The sequence below is a fragment of the Ursus arctos genome, unplaced genomic scaffold (genome assembly GCF_023065955.2).
Source record: "Ursus arctos isolate Adak ecotype North America unplaced genomic scaffold, UrsArc2.0 scaffold_22, whole genome shotgun sequence".
Taxonomy (NCBI): Eukaryota; Metazoa; Chordata; class Mammalia; order Carnivora; family Ursidae; genus Ursus; species Ursus arctos.
In genome coordinates, this window is record NW_026622897.1 from 24,106,581 (window position 1) to 24,121,930 (window position 15,350).

The following is a 15,350-nucleotide window of genomic DNA, read 5'->3' on the forward strand; positions in this document are numbered from 1 at the left end:
TCTATGAACCCCGGAAAATGTACATTAAATTTGTGTGTGTGTGTGTGTTATGGCAGGAGGAGGGGAATATCCTTGGCTATAATCAAGTTCTCAAATGAGTTCCTGGCCAAAAAAAGGTAAAGAGTCAATGGGTCCCACAGGGAGTAAAAATTTCATTGATTATGTTAACGAGACTATTCTGTTTTACATCAGTTATTGTCTTCACTGACAATAGTGTTACTCTGGATTTACACATCTCTCCTAAGTCTAGTTAATGTGAGTTTGTGTGCTAAGAAATGGGTAAGCTCTCAGTATGCTTTGAGCGGGTAAAAATCAGGTTTTGAGGCCACCAGACTACCCTGCTACTCTTTGAGACCTCCTGGGAAAGAGTCTTCCCCTGGGAAATCCCAATATCCCTGCCACTTATGAGTCTTAATTTAAATTTACATACTGTTTTCTAATTACTTAGAGTCAGGCCAGAACAAACCAGTGAAGATAAAAACAGAGGAGCAGATACAATCAACAATGACCTGCCAAATCTAAATATAACAAGATAATTCATGACAATGTCCCCCCCTCCAGGGGGAGGGGGGTATGTTGAATGTTTAAAATAACTTAAAAGAGCTCCATAACAGGGGCGCCTGGGTGGCTCAGTCCTCCGTTAGTTAAGCATCTGCCTTTGGCTCAGGGCGTGATCCCAGAGTCCTGGGATCGAGCCCCACATCGGGCTCCTGCTCCGCTGGGAGCCTGCTTCTTCCTCTCCCACTCCCCCTGCCTGTGTTCCCTCTCTCACTGGCTGTCTCTCTCTCTGTCAAATAAATAAATAAAATCTTAAAAAAAAAAAAAAAAGAGCTCCATAACCGATTCATTCTATTAACCTCTCCCAACCCAGTTGAGGACAAATAGTCACGAATATTTTCCACAAAGCACGTAGAAAGGTGATCGATTACGAATCTGTACATATATGGATCTAGGAGGTTCATTATAGTTCTTAACTGCGTAGATATTTATTGACCATTTGCTATAGCCTAGCCTCCTGTATAAGGAGAGATATAAAAGATATGAGAATAAAGAGATAAAGACCAAGACCCAGCTTTCAAGGAATTCATTGTCTGCTGGGAAAAGATAGACAGTAAACCAGTAGTTAAAAGAAACTTATAGGGGCGTCTGGGTGGCTCAGCTGGATAAGCATCTGCCTTTGGCTCAGGTCATGATCCCAGGGTTCCAGGATCGAGTCCTGCATCAGGCTCCCTGCTCAGCAGGGAGTCTGTTTCTCCCTCTGCCCCTCTGCCCCCCCCACTCATGCTTTCTCTCTCTGACAAATAAATAAAATAAAATCTTTTGAAAGAAAGAAAGAAAGAAAGAAAGAAAGAAAGAAAGAAAGAAAGAAAGAAAGAAAGAAAGAAAGAAAATAAAACTATAGGGTTATAATATAGCTCCACAAGGAGTTACAGGAGAACAGAAGAGGTACTTCTAACTCAGATAAGGAAAGCTGAGCAGTAGGAAACAGAGGGAGGGGAGAGTGGTGCAGTAGGATGGAGGGGAAGCCCTCCCGGGCAGGTCACTTACCGGCGTAACCGCCTTTACTTGGCCAGTGGTGACAGGAGTGGCCACACCACTGTCTGTAATCACAAACTGACCTGGGGGAAGTGTCATCATTTGAATCTCCGATGCTGAAAAATAGGAAATATCCATACTTCAGTGGTCTCAGATTTTAATACAAGTTGTAGAAACAAATACCTAACCAGCGGCCACATTCCTCGCTGAGACATTTTCCATAGATTTGCTTGCCATAAGAGTCTATCATGGTATGATTTCTTAATACTCTGATAAAAATGATCATAGGAAGTTAGCATAGAATTATCAAATATCAGAAATAATCAATGCAGGGCGCCTGGGTGGCACAGCGGTTAAGCGTCTGCCTTCAGCTCAGGGCGTGATCCCGGCGTTCTGGGATCGAGCCCCACATCAGGCTCCTCCGCTAGGATCCTGCTTCTTCCTCTCCCACTCCCCCTGCTTGTGTTCCCTCTCTCGCTGGCTGTCTCTATCTCTGTCGAATAAATAAATAAAATCTTAAAAAAAAAAAAAAAGAAAGAATCAATGCATCTCCCCCAACTGTGGCTTCTGAATATCCATAAGACAAATACTCAATAATTTTTTAAAACCTTGAAACGTTACAAAGTTTTACCTATTAGCTCAATATTTTTACCTTTTATATTCCGATTTGAATCACTGACAAATGCACCCACTAGTGCCTACTAATCACAACACAATCTAACTTGAATTTTATTTTACCACCAGTGTTATTAAAGCAAATTAAAAACAAAGTTCATCCTAGCATCCAGTTCATAGTCTTTATATAATATTTTCTTCTAAAAGGAGCCAGTGCTTGAGGCTTCTGCCTGATTCCAGAGCTGATATAGGAAATGTTATAAGATGAACCTAGATCATAAGAGAAGCTGGGATCATACCAGCACGCAAGATACTATAAGAGACTACGGGGTCATGTAGAAAAGACACAGGGGCCAATTTGAAGATGCTCCCATTGGCCAATGATGGGATAATCTGAGCATCAATAAGGGTAACAACTGCAATGGTTTGAAATGTATTTACTGTGTTGAAATTCATGAGAATACAACAACAGTAAGACACACACACATACCCCTCATTGGTCACCTTGGATAATACTAGGAAAGAACTCATTATTTTGAAAACGTAAATAAAAGAGATGAACTGGGTATTTATAGCCTTTATCCTGCCTTTCTGTGCAAACTGCGCCTCAGAGTAACTGGTTAGTTAAGGCAAAAACGTTTTCTTTACAGAAGTTTTCTAGGGGCGCCTGGCTGGCCCAGTCGGTGGAGTGCATGACTCTTGATCTTGGGGTTTTGAGTTTGAGCCCCACGTTGGGTGTAGAGATCACTTAAAAATAAAATCTTAAAAAAAAAAAAAAAAAGACGTTTTCTAGCTGATAAGTAAGTAAAGGATGATGGAATCAGAATATGACAACGTTGCAGTCGCTAATGAAACAGTGGAGCAGAGGGAGAAGACAGACAACCGAACATTGTGTGCGTCCTGATGGAAGTACACACCACCAGCCAGAGGTGTCTTGGGGGAAAAAACTGAACCCGAATTTGATCAAGCCTCCAGTCTACAGGAAATAAAAGGGACGGAAGAAAGCATCCTAAATGATAATACAGGAATGGTAACAGCAAAATTCAAAACGTGAGAAATTCTACAGAACAAATGCCCCAGTTTCCTCAACACATAAATTGCAATTTAAAAGAGAGAGAATAAATATGTTAGAAAAAACAACAAAAAACACCACCCTCAAAGGCGACCTAGTTGGTGGAGCATGTGAATCTTGATCTTGGGGTCATGGGTTTGAGCCCCACACTGGGTGTAGAGATTACTTAAAAAAATAGAATCTTTAAAAAAACCCTCAAAATACATAACCAATTGCAATGCATGAGCCTTAATTTGGAACTCAATTTGAACAAACCAACCATTAAAAAAAAAATTTATGAGGGGCGCCTGGGTGGCTCAATCAGCTAAGTGACCACCTTCAGCTCAGGTCATGATCCTAAGTCCCGGGATCGAGCCCTGCACTTGGCTCCCTGCTCAGCGGGGAGTCTGCTTCTCCCTCTCCCTCTGTCCCTCCCCTACTTGTGCTCTCTCTGTCAAATAAATAAATAAAATCTTTTTAAAAAAATTATGAGACAATCACAGAAATACGAACAGTGGATAGTTGATTAAAGAATTACTGTCATTTATTTTTAGGTTTGATTAACAGTACTGGAGTTGTGTTTTATTTATTTTTTTTTATTTTTAAGATTTTATTTATTTATTTCACAGAGAGAGACAGCCAGCGAGAGAGGGAACACAAGCAGGGGGAGTGGGGGAGGAGGAAGCAGGCTCCCAGCGGAGGAGCCTGATGTGGGGCTCGATCCCAGAACGCTGGGATCATGTCCTGAGCCAAAGGCAGATGCTTAACGACTGAGCCACCAGGTGCCTCTGGAGTTGTGTTTTAAAAAATATTTATGTGGGCACCTAGGTGGCTCATTCAGTTGAATGTGGGACTTTTGGTTTTGGCTCAGGTCATGATCTCGGGGTCATGTGATCAAGCCTTGCATCGGGCTCCACGCTCAGTGAGGAATCTGCTTGAGAGTCTCTCTCTGCCCCTCTCCCCCCTCCCCGGCCCCACCGGTGCTCTAAATAAACAGATAGATAAATAAATAAATAAAATCTTTTAAAAAATATTTATGGAGAAATAATATGGATTATTGTACAGTTGGGGATTGGAAGAGAATGACGGGAGTACAGATGAGACAAGACTGGCCCTGAGTTGAAAACTGAAGTTGGATAATCGGTACAAAAGCATTCATTATACTGTTCTATTTTTGTGTATTTTAAATGTTTTCCCTAATAACTTCAATTCCAGACTCTTTTCTTCAGGTTTTCTATTATTACCATGGCGATCTGCATCATCCCACATTTCTTCCACAGGAATTAAACTTACTATTAATGTCTACTTACCAGGGTTCTCCTGGTATTTACAATGAGTAGGAGTCTTTCCCCGACTAGAAACAAGACTTGGCCCTCATTGAGACCACCAATACTTAAGAGAATATATTGTAAAAATAGCAAGGAGGTAGAGTTTGAGCCTGATTCTATACCGAATCCACATAACATGGCCAAAGATCAAGGACAAGGGAGACAAACTCAAAGAAAGAAATCAACAGAAGGAAGACCAACACTGGCCTTCTTAACTTCTCAGCCCCTGCCGCTCCTAGTTGCTACTACTGAGGTCTAGCTATTCCTCCATTCCAGATCTCACGCCATAAAAATCTCATGCTTTCCAGCTCATATCCAAGGCTGCCATCCCCACCCAAACTGTTAACCATTAGGACCTTCGGCAGCCAGCCTTTCACTGCTCCTGCAGCACCAATCTCAGGGTTTTGAAAGCCAACTACTCATATATCTCTCTCTACCTGATAATGATCTCTTATCTTATAAGGAGAGCCACACTGTGGGGTGCTTTGGAGTGTAAACGCTGAAGCCAGACTGCCTGAGTTTCAACCCTCTAGTTACTAGCTGTGTTCCTTGGGCAAGTTCCTCTGTGTCTGAGTAAACCTATCCGTAAAGTGCAAATAACAGTTGTACTCGTATGTTGTTGTGACTACTGCGTGTAGTATATATGTGGTTTAGAATCATTCCTGGCACCTAGTGAGAGCTTAATGAAAGCTGGCTAACATTATGACAGTGTGGAGTTACTGATATGAATGTCAATGTTAGTTTTTCGTATATCCCGGGTCTAGCACATCCTCTGATACAAAGACTATTCAATAAATGTTGGTGGAAGAGATGAATCACCACCATCGACATACTCTAGATCCTTCTATTCTGCTATTTAGTCCATCTGCCTACACTTCTCTGGCAGTATTCCTGATGTCTCTGAAATGGGTGGCTCTCTGAGATCAGAACGCTGGCCTGCATTTGGTCATGAAACTCATTCAAGGATGCGCACTACAGAGTGTAGAAAATGGCCAATGATACTTTAATCCAGAAAATTTATTCTAAAGCTGACAAAGTTAGGGCCCACGAGTGTAGATTCCCCAGTCATGAGCTAGAGCACCACCCCCGTTTCCGACTTACAGTAGCCACGGAAGGAATTCCAAGCATTGGGTAGGTAGGTGTGCTGTACAGAGGAACCCTGCTGCTGCTGCTGGAGAGCCTGGCCTGGCGTGGAGGCTCCGCCCTGAATATGGGAGGGGCTGAGCCCTTGCTGGGACTGCTGGGAGGCAGGGCTCAAGGGCTGCCCAGCTACCTGGAGAGAAAGACAAGGCGGGAGTAGAAAACCGATCACTTCCAATATAGTTAAGACTCACAAATAACTGAAGAAAGTAAATCTGGCTGACGTGAATTATGACACTGAAAGTATTGCTGCTAAAATAATACTATTTTAAATAAGAACAGGATTAATGAAAAGGAATCATAACTATCAAATCCTAATTCATTTTCAAAGGATTGTCTACAAGAATATCCAAAAAATTAATTTCACTAAGCTCATTAGAAAGATAAATGAAAGTCTAATTATCTTCATTACATAAGATTTTAAAAATTGAGAAGCTAAAGAACTTGCCTATGTCACAGAGCGAGTCTGTAACACAAATCGAAGTAGAACCCAGAAATCATAATTTCCATTGAGTCCACTGGGAAATCCCACCCAGTTAGTGGACATAAACACAGGTGGACAGGCAGACATCCACCGAGAGCCTTACTCCTGTCCACAGCATAGAGCCCAAGCTCCACAGTTGGCCATTCAAGCCCTCCACACTCCAGCTCCAAACTACCTTCCCAACTTTTCTCCCAAACATCATTTCCTGTTAGTAACCTAAACGGTTCTCCATAAACATACCAGTTTCCCACCTCTGCACCTTTACGCACAATGCGAGCATATTCAGTTCATAATGCCTCCCCCAACTTCCACGTCAAAATCATACCCCTCCTTCAAGACCTAATTCAGAAACCACTTCCACAGAAATATCCTTAATTCCCTGCCAAACACAATCTTTACCTCTTCTGAAAGCCCGTAACTTATCTGTATTGCCACATCATCCTTAGACCCGGGCAAGACCCATCCTCAGACCACGGCCCTGGAATATGGGTCCCCTTCTAGGCAACACTTGGGAACTGGAGTCCCCCATTCCCTGTGGAAACAGCCCCGCACGCACTTCCAGGGCCTGCACAAGTCTCTTCCCTGGGTCTGTCATCTTGCAGGGGTCCTATCTTTTGGATGTGGGCTCCTCTAATGGCATTTGGGCACATGGGACCAAGGGGGTGGCCGTGGGATCACCTTTGCAGGGATGTGGAGGGAGCTGAGATACATGGGGCGGGTGTCCATGTGGGTACAGAAGGCCCTGTGAGGTGCAGGATGGAGGCTGGGTGAGAAGAAATAGGGATCAGTCTTGGGGCAGGCTGTCGCTGTGCCCCCACCTCCTGAGAAGAAGTTCCTCCAGCCTAGAGGTCCTTTGAGAAACTTAGAAGTGTGATGCCCATGGGGGTGGGAAAGATGGGCCCCTTGTGGACAGAGGTGAGTGCCTGGGACTGGGAGAAGTGAGAGAAACCTCACAACCGCTGAACCTCACCCTAGAAGGAGGGGAGGGGCCATAGATGGCAAGCAGCAGAGCCTCCCATCCCCAACGCCCCCCAGTAAACAGGAAGGCAGAGAAGTGCATGTTTATCCTATGGATTTCCACAGCACTCCCGAGGGCACAGAGCCAGCAAGGGAGGGAGAAATCCTTTCTCTCCCTTCTTCGCGCCCCAGCCTGGCAGCTGCCAGTGCCACCCATGTGTTTGGCAGGAAGGCAAGTAAGTGATTTCAAGTTGGCACTATCCATGTTATTTAGTATCAATTGTTACTTAGCATATATTTTTCAATTTTGTTATTATGAAAATGTATGTGTCAAGCAGGAAGATAGAACATATATATTTTTTAAGTTTTTATTTAAATTCCAGTTAGTTGGGGCGCCTGGGTGGCTCAGTCAGTTAAGTGTCTGACTCTTGATTTCGGTTCAGGTCGTGATCTCAGGGTGGTGAGATCGAGCCCCCTGTCAGGCTCCTTGCTCAGGGGGGAGTCTGCTTCTTCCTCTCCTTCTGCCCCTCTCCCTGCTCATGCTTGCTCTCTCTCTCTCAAATAAAATCTTTTTTTAAAAAAAAGAGAGTCTGTTTCTTAGTTTGCCCCTCTCTCTTTTTTTGTCCCCTTTGCTCATTTGTTTTGATTCTTAAATTCCACATATGAGTGAAATCATATGGTATCTGTCTTTTTCCGACAGACTTATTTCACTTAACATAATAGTCTCTAGTTCCATCCATGTCATTGCAAAGAACATATTTTATTTAAGTTTGTTAGCTTGATTTGAAACCTTTAACCACCTAGGCACGTGGCATGCAGGCTTTCATTTGTATTCTTGTTCCGGAACCTGTGAAGATCAGAGGTGGGCCTACATGTAACCTTTCTGGTTCAGATACCTTAGCCTCATATCCTGTTTACTCCTATATCCATGTTATATCCCTACTAGACTCCAAGGTCCCTGAGGGCAAGACCTAGAAAAGTTTCACGCAAAGGGTAAGATTTTTATAAGTATTTTTTGAATGGATGTAGCTATGTTGTCTCAGTAACAGCCTCTGTCATACAAACACAATAACACGCCACGAAGTCACTGCTCCAAAATTCAAGGAACAACTTAGCAACTGCGTGCTATCAGAGAGCCATTTAGAATAGGAAGCAAAAGCCAAGGTTGTCCCTAGGACATAAGATCGCAGGGCTCCTTTTGCTTAGTGGAAGCTCATCACTTAATACAAGTGTGTCCGTGACGCCAGTAGAGAACCTGGAGGCAAAGGTAGGATCTTAACGAAGGCCCCAAAACAAACGGTATCATTTCAATAGTCAAGGTGCCTAGGTCTGAAGATAACGTCTCTTCACTCTTACGAACGTGCCAGGGTCCCCAAGACCGCGTTGCCCTCGGTGAACAGTCGGAGAACCTACCTGGGATGATGCGGGGGTGGAGGAAGTGGGCTCTGTCACTTGGATATGCTGCACCTGGATGGCATGCTGGGTGTAGGTCTGAGGGTCGTGGAGTTGGCCAACGTCCACAGTGGACTGCTGAGACTGGTGTGGGGAAGTGGCCTGAAGGGCAGGAAGACCAAACGCATACTGATTACAGGGAAGGGAAATCCTACCAGAGAAAACGTTCAGCTGAAACAATATCCCAGCAGAAGGGCAGACGGAACTCCACATCCAGGGTTTCGCTCCCTGAGAGCCCACACCTAAGCCAAGCTGGTAAACATTAGCAAAGAAGATCATTTTAAAAGTTGTGCTTATAGGGGCGCCTGGGTGGCACAGCGGTTAAGCGTCTGCCTTCGGCTCAGGGCGTGATCCCGGCGTTATGGGATCGAGGCCCACATCGGGCTCCTCTGCTGTGAGCCTGCTTCTTCCTCTCCCACTCCTCCTGCTTGTGTTCCCTCTCTCGCTGGCTGTCTCTATCTCTGTCAAATAAATAAATAAATAAATAATCTTTAAAAAAAAAAAAAAGTTGTGCTTATAAAACACAAGCCACTAGTGCTATTTTATTCTGAAAGAGAAGGACAGAAAGGGAATATAGCTCCTCATAATAAGCTGAATGAGCAACTCTCAGGAGTCCAAAGTCCTTTTCCCTTAAGTTTCAATTAAATTTAATGCCCTACCCTTGATAGGTTAAAAGAGATCAAAGAAGAGAATTTGCTTTCAGCTACTGACCCACTAGAAGAGTGGTTCCCAATCTTTTTATGTACCCCAGACATCTCTGAAAATCTAGTCCCTTTTTCCAGAATAATGTACATACACATCACACTTTACAGGCAATTTCAGGGATTCATAGGTTCCCCTAAAGTCTGAAGTTAAAAGAAATGTCCCATAAGAAAAACAAGATAAAGAACAGTCAATGACAGTAGCAACTCCTCACTTCCCCGCTCTGGTATTAGTCCTAAATTTTCCTATTTTCCTAAATTTTCAGACCAAATTATTTCAAAGCAACAGGTTTGATCACTTGTGCCTTGAATACACTTCCTCAGCATAATTAAATGAAACGATAGTTCTGGGAGGATTTCTTCTTTTAGCTCCCTAATCAGTGAGAATGAGCTACCAATTATCTGGTAGAAGGAACGTAGTTATACCTCTGTACTAATAACGTGCTGACTGATACTCAAAACTTCAAATTATTCTTTACAACCTCCCTTTCGATGCCCAAGTAGGGACATACCAAACTGGTTCCCCACGAACTACTCAACTTTGGTGCTCAAGGATTCAGAAGAGGCTCTGAAAGAGTTCACGTAGGCCCGTCCCGCAGTAGCACAGGACGACAGCATACATGGCGGCCTGAAACCCCTAGACTGTTCTTGAGAGAAATCTCTTACACTGCTAAGTCCAGAGCCAGGGGAGTTCTACAAAAGCTTTAGACTCGGACCTTACATGGGAAGCTCAGGACGTGGGGTCCAGCTCTAGCTCTGAGAACTGGGTGCTTTTGTTGACCGCCCCCCTGCCGCCATATTGGCTAGTGGCGACATGGCATCCGCAAAGGTAAAGAGAAACATGTGTACCGGAGCCACTTGCACCACTTGAAGCTGTATGTGCTGAGGCTGCTGAAGACCGGATGTCGACTGTGACACAGGAATATACTGAATTCTCTGGTAGTCCCCCTGCGACGTTCGGTAATCTGTTGTTAAGGTCTGGGACAGTTCTGTCATGGCTTGGGTTAGGAGGTCTGTTGTCTAGGAAAGTCACAAAAAACACATTAGCTGGTAACACTACTGCTTGTACAATTAGCCCTGAGGTAAGACAGGAGAAATCCAAAGGTGAGAAGATGCTGGAAGACACCTGTCTGTGTCAGCCCCGATGGAGTTACCCAAGGGGTTCTGACAATCTTGCAGCACGGGAGCCCCACTGAACATTTCTTGCTGCCCCTTCTATAGAGAGCTTTGATTAAGCATCAGCTAGGAGACCAACCATAAGCATAATGCCCTGGGTAGAAAACTGAGGGATAATGGGCTACCTTTGCAGCCAATTATATAGCAAGATAGACGTGGCTTTGGTATTGGAAGCCATGATGGACACTGAAGGGGATGAGGTGCTCTTACCAGTGACACACTTACCACCACGGTCTCCCCGGTAGCACTGTCTGTGGTTAACACAGCCGGGGTCGCACTGATCACAGCTGTCGTCAGTGGTGGATGTAAGGTGTTAGGGAGCTGGGCATACTCTGGATGCTTCTTCCGAATGTGCTGTACCATCTTGGTCTGGAAAAGTATAGCAAAACCAAGACTCATCACTAGAGTTAGTTATTTGCAATTTTTCTCAAACACAAACCCGGCCAATATTCCTGGGTTTTGCCTTGAAAGAAATAAGGTGTAGTCCTGACTCTGTGCCGGCTCCTCCTGCAGCACAGGGTTTGCAAGAGAAAAAGGAAGAGGCTGAGAAGAAACTGAACAGCCATGTGACCCCACACCGTCAGGCAAGGTCAGCACGCCTCACTCATGGTATCCCCTAATCCCCCCAACACCTGCAGCAATCAATCACAAGCTCCCGCCCCCCCAACAAGAATGACCCCTTTTTCAAGATCTATCATGTAAGTTCCTAGGAAGTGCTTCTGTAAACCTGAACTCATAGAGCACGAGCATAAAATATTCCAATATGAGCCCTTCGGCAGACCAAGGGCAAAGGAAACCAATCGGGTGCTCAGGTGATGTAGGCGACACACTTAACTCTGGGGAAATTCCACATAGTCTCTTCCCACTCTGGATTTATAATTTCTATTCTCGGGAAGCGTCTCCTTAGCCACCTGAACTGGAGAATGCCTCCGATAGTCCCCCATCAATTCAGAAAAAGCCAATCACCATGTTCTCTCAAGAGATTCCTTAAATAATGACCCTGATTCGGATGCAGTCAAAGCCCTTCCCATACCTTGCTGCTGTACTGTTTGGAGCAGTGAGGGCAGCAGACGGGAGGGGTGGCTATGGTGCCCGTGAGCTGGGTGTGCGTGCTCAGCATGGGGTCTGGTTCTCCCGGGCCAGCTGGACGGAGTTTGCGAATGCTTGGCGGGAGCTCAGCCCCTGGATGGTTCTTCAGAATGTGGGCTTTTCGCTTGCTGGCACTTTTATAAACCTACAAATTCAAAAGCACTGTCATGAAAGCAGTATGCGATTCCAATTTCTTACTTTAAAGCAAACTCTCTAACAATTCTGTTGTTAGATGTGAGAAATGAGAAAAAGTATTCAGGTAGCCCAAAATAAAATATACTAACAGCTATACTGAAGAGTATATAAAATAAGAACATAATGTAGATATGCTAGGCATCTTCCTAGAATTTATACAACTAAGATAGTAATAATAAAAATGCCCCTTACCCTGAAGTTTAAGAGGTAGACACACAGTCACAGAAAAAGAATTGTTTCAAAGGCCAGTTCATCCCACTCAGCCTTTCTACAAAAGCTCTCAGATGTTTACTAGTACTAGACGCCAAAGAATCCTCTAAAATGGCAAGTCTAAAAGTGACTAGCACCCGTAATGGTGAATCTATGCTTTAAAAAGTTTCCCAGTTTTGGGGCACCTGGGTGGCACAGCGGTTAAGCGCCTGCCTTCGGCTCAGGGCGTGATCCCGGCGTTATGGGATCGAGCCCCACATCAGGCTCCTCCGCTATGAGCCTGCTTCTTCCTCTCCCACTCCCCCTGCTTGTGTTCCCTCTCTCGCTGGCTATCTCTGTCAAATAAATAAATAAAATCTTTAAAAAAAAAAAGTTTCCCAGTTTTAAGCTGACACAACTACATTGTATAAGGAAACAATATTACAATGAAACAATGTTAAATTAGGGGCGCCTGGGTGGCACAGCGGTTAAGCGCCTGCCTTCGGCTCAGGGCGTGATCCCGGCATTATGGGATCGAGCCCCACATCAGGCTCCTCCACTATGAGCCTGCTTCTTCCTCTCCCACTCCCCCTGCTTGTGTTCCCTCTCTCACTGGCTGTCTCTATCTCTGTCAAATAAATAAATAAAATCTTTAAAAAAAAAAAAAAGAAAAAAAATGTATATTTGGTCTTTTTGTAACTGCACCAAAATAAGGATGAAATAGTACAGTCTTCCATCACAAAACTTGTCCACATCCTACTCAGTCTTCTAGAAATCCCACACCTACTGTATATATTTTACAAGTAAGAAGATAAACAATTTCGCTTTAGAGCTTAGAAATTTAAAACGAATTCATATACTAAGCTCTTGGTAAGCTTCGACTTTTGTAACAAAACCACAGAGAGAAGGAAAAATGTTAAACACAAAGTCAACTAATGCTTAGGAAAAAAATTTTTGGCTTAACATGAGGCTGCACTTCTAGCCCTTTCTCCTCTGAATGGAAAACTACCGAGAGACAGGGAACCATCTGTTAAGAGTAACCGTGAGATCCGAGTATATATTTATACATGCGCACAAATGGGCTCCACGCAGGGCTCCCAGGAAGGCAGCCCAGTATGGAGAGCTGCCCTTTACCTTATCACAATACTGACAGAAGTAATCGCGGTTGGGCTTTATGATGGGGAGAGTTAACTCTGGCACCTCCTCAATCTTCATGTCTGGGTGCCTCTTTGATAAGTGATTTACCTAAAGGGGGGGGGAAAGCAAATGAGAAACAAGAGAGCCCATTACAAAGAGAAGCGAACCAAAGGCCTCTGGTCTTGACTGCTAGCAGTTGGGATCCTCTGAAGCCATGCCCCGAAACTATAAGGCATGTGGCCACACCCAGCATTTCCAGGCCCAGCTGACACCAAGCCTTAGCAGTCACGGTTCACAGGAGCTAACAGTCATTCGGCAAATGACGGAAGGGGAATTGGGTCACTGGGGATTCCATTAACACTCTCTGACTGAAAGACCTGCCATTGGAAAATGGAAAATTACACTAGCACGGATTTCATCGTTGAATTCTCCTGATGCAAAGCTGTCTTGCATTATTTAGTGCCCTAGTCTTACTGAGGACACTGAATGAGATGCAAACTCAGGTTCTAAAATAATGCCCTTCCGCCTCTAGCGCTACCAGAACTGAAATAAAGCCAAAATGAATTGAGGGCAGTGAACTGGCTATCCTGAGGTGTCTGCTAGCCGGTCCACACGCCCTGCTTTGAAGGGCTGTTCCCTTCTATTGCTCTTTCGCATCTGGAAAAGGGAGGCGTTACAGGGAGCAACTGGGGAGAAGGAAAAACCCGACCAGAAAGGACGTTCAGGAACACAAAAGAGAAGAGGAGAATGAAATAGAAGAGCAGCGACTGAGCGGGGTAAAGCAAAAGAAAACTCGTACTGAGCAGTGATAGAGAAAGACTTATCCCAAGAGGTCCGCAGAAACGAGCTGTGGCACCGCAGGGCAAAGGGAGACTGCGAAGAACTCCAAATTGGGCACCATGTGCTTCTGGCTTTCCCCCTAGCCCCTGACAAAATGCACTCAAAATTTCGTACAGAATACTGCACAGAAGGCATCTCCATAAACAGAAATGGGTGGGTCTGGAAGCCACTGGGCACTGACCAGCATGCCTCGTCTTCGGAAGCCCATCATGCACAGGCGACACTTGAACGTGAAGCTGTCGTAGTCCGTGGACGTGATACGAGGCTTGAACGTCTTGGAGCGGCTGATGCGGTCGGCTTTCTTGGCCTCCCTCTCGGGGTTGTGCATCCTTTGCATATGTTCCCGTAGTTTGTCTTTTCGCTATTTAGAGAGAATGTTTGAAAAGGCAGGGGAGTGGGAAGTGAGGGTAGAAAATGTTTAATGGAAGGGATTCAAAAAAGCAATACGAGTTACCAGTGAGCCCAACCTACGAAGAGGCATCCGAGGAGCTAGAGTGCTGGGATGGACAAGGACAGGGCAAACTCTGCCCGCTAGCAAATACGTGTGCTCCACCGAGCCTTGGTTTTGGGGAAGAAAGAATTTACGTGTATACGGAGAAGATCAACGGATAATGGAGTAAATTTGGTATTGAGAATTACAAGACAGGGGCGCCTGGGTGGCTCAGTCGGTTAAGCGTCTGCCTTCAGCTCAGGTCATGATCCCAGGGTCCTGAGATCGAGTCCCACATCGGGCTCCCTGCTCAGTGGGAAGCCTGCTTCTCCCTCTGCCTGCTGCTCTCCCTGCTTGTGCTCGCTTGCTCTCTCTATTAAATAAGTAGAATCTTTTTTAAAAAAAAAGAACTACAAGACAAATTGATAATGATATATAATACTGTATTTACAAAGCCACGTGTGTGCACAGTTCCCACACCTTTTAACAAACGTTAGGGTATTCTTCCAAATCCCACATAAATGTAAGTATTTCTCGTCTCATGGATTCAGAAGTTCCTGTAAACAATGACACTGCCCGCCATGGATGGAGCATATGGTCTAGGTCACAGGTCTTAGTTTGATGACCTAATTTAGTGATTCATGTTGATATGGGTCCATAGAGAGAAAATCAGGCAGAGCCTACCCCAAGGGAAAAAAAAATTCAAAAAATGCCAGCTCCCTCTTCAGCATGGCTCCCTTCTCTTAGACACACGATTAAACTATTATAGGTCTGATAAAGAATTTGAACCTTTCTACCAGAATAGTTCTTCCCACATTTCAGTATAAGGACTTTATTTAACCACTGCCTTTTTTCAGCACATTCATTTAACAAGTATTTCTTGAGTGCCCACCGAGTATCGGGAACCATTCGAAGTTCAGAGTTCAATGCTAGGAGCCCTCACCTACCTCCCTCTTCTGCTGCCATGGACAGCATCCAACCAGTGTTTCCTCCTACCCCCCACCCGCCTCATTCCTGGAAAGCCCAGCAG

The 15,350-nt window shown here is 44.7% G+C and overlaps 1 protein-coding gene across 1 annotated transcript in view; it reads right to left on the reverse strand.

Annotated features, from left to right (window-relative positions):
• Positions 1-15,350, reverse strand: part of PRDM10 (PR/SET domain 10) — a 94,025-nt gene that overhangs the window by 4,301 nt on the left and 74,374 nt on the right. The window contains exons 14-21 of the mRNA XM_026505397.4: positions 14,072-14,251; positions 13,048-13,158; positions 11,474-11,674; positions 10,666-10,809; positions 10,114-10,284; positions 8,525-8,665; positions 5,632-5,803; positions 1,549-1,652 (exon numbers count right to left, since the gene is read on the reverse strand). Of these exons, the coding sequence (XP_026361182.1) occupies positions 1,549-1,652; positions 5,632-5,803; positions 8,525-8,665; positions 10,114-10,284; positions 10,666-10,809; positions 11,474-11,674; positions 13,048-13,158; positions 14,072-14,251 (1,224 nt within the window). The remainder of the gene's footprint in view (positions 1-1,548; positions 1,653-5,631; positions 5,804-8,524; positions 8,666-10,113; positions 10,285-10,665; positions 10,810-11,473; positions 11,675-13,047; positions 13,159-14,071; positions 14,252-15,350) is intronic.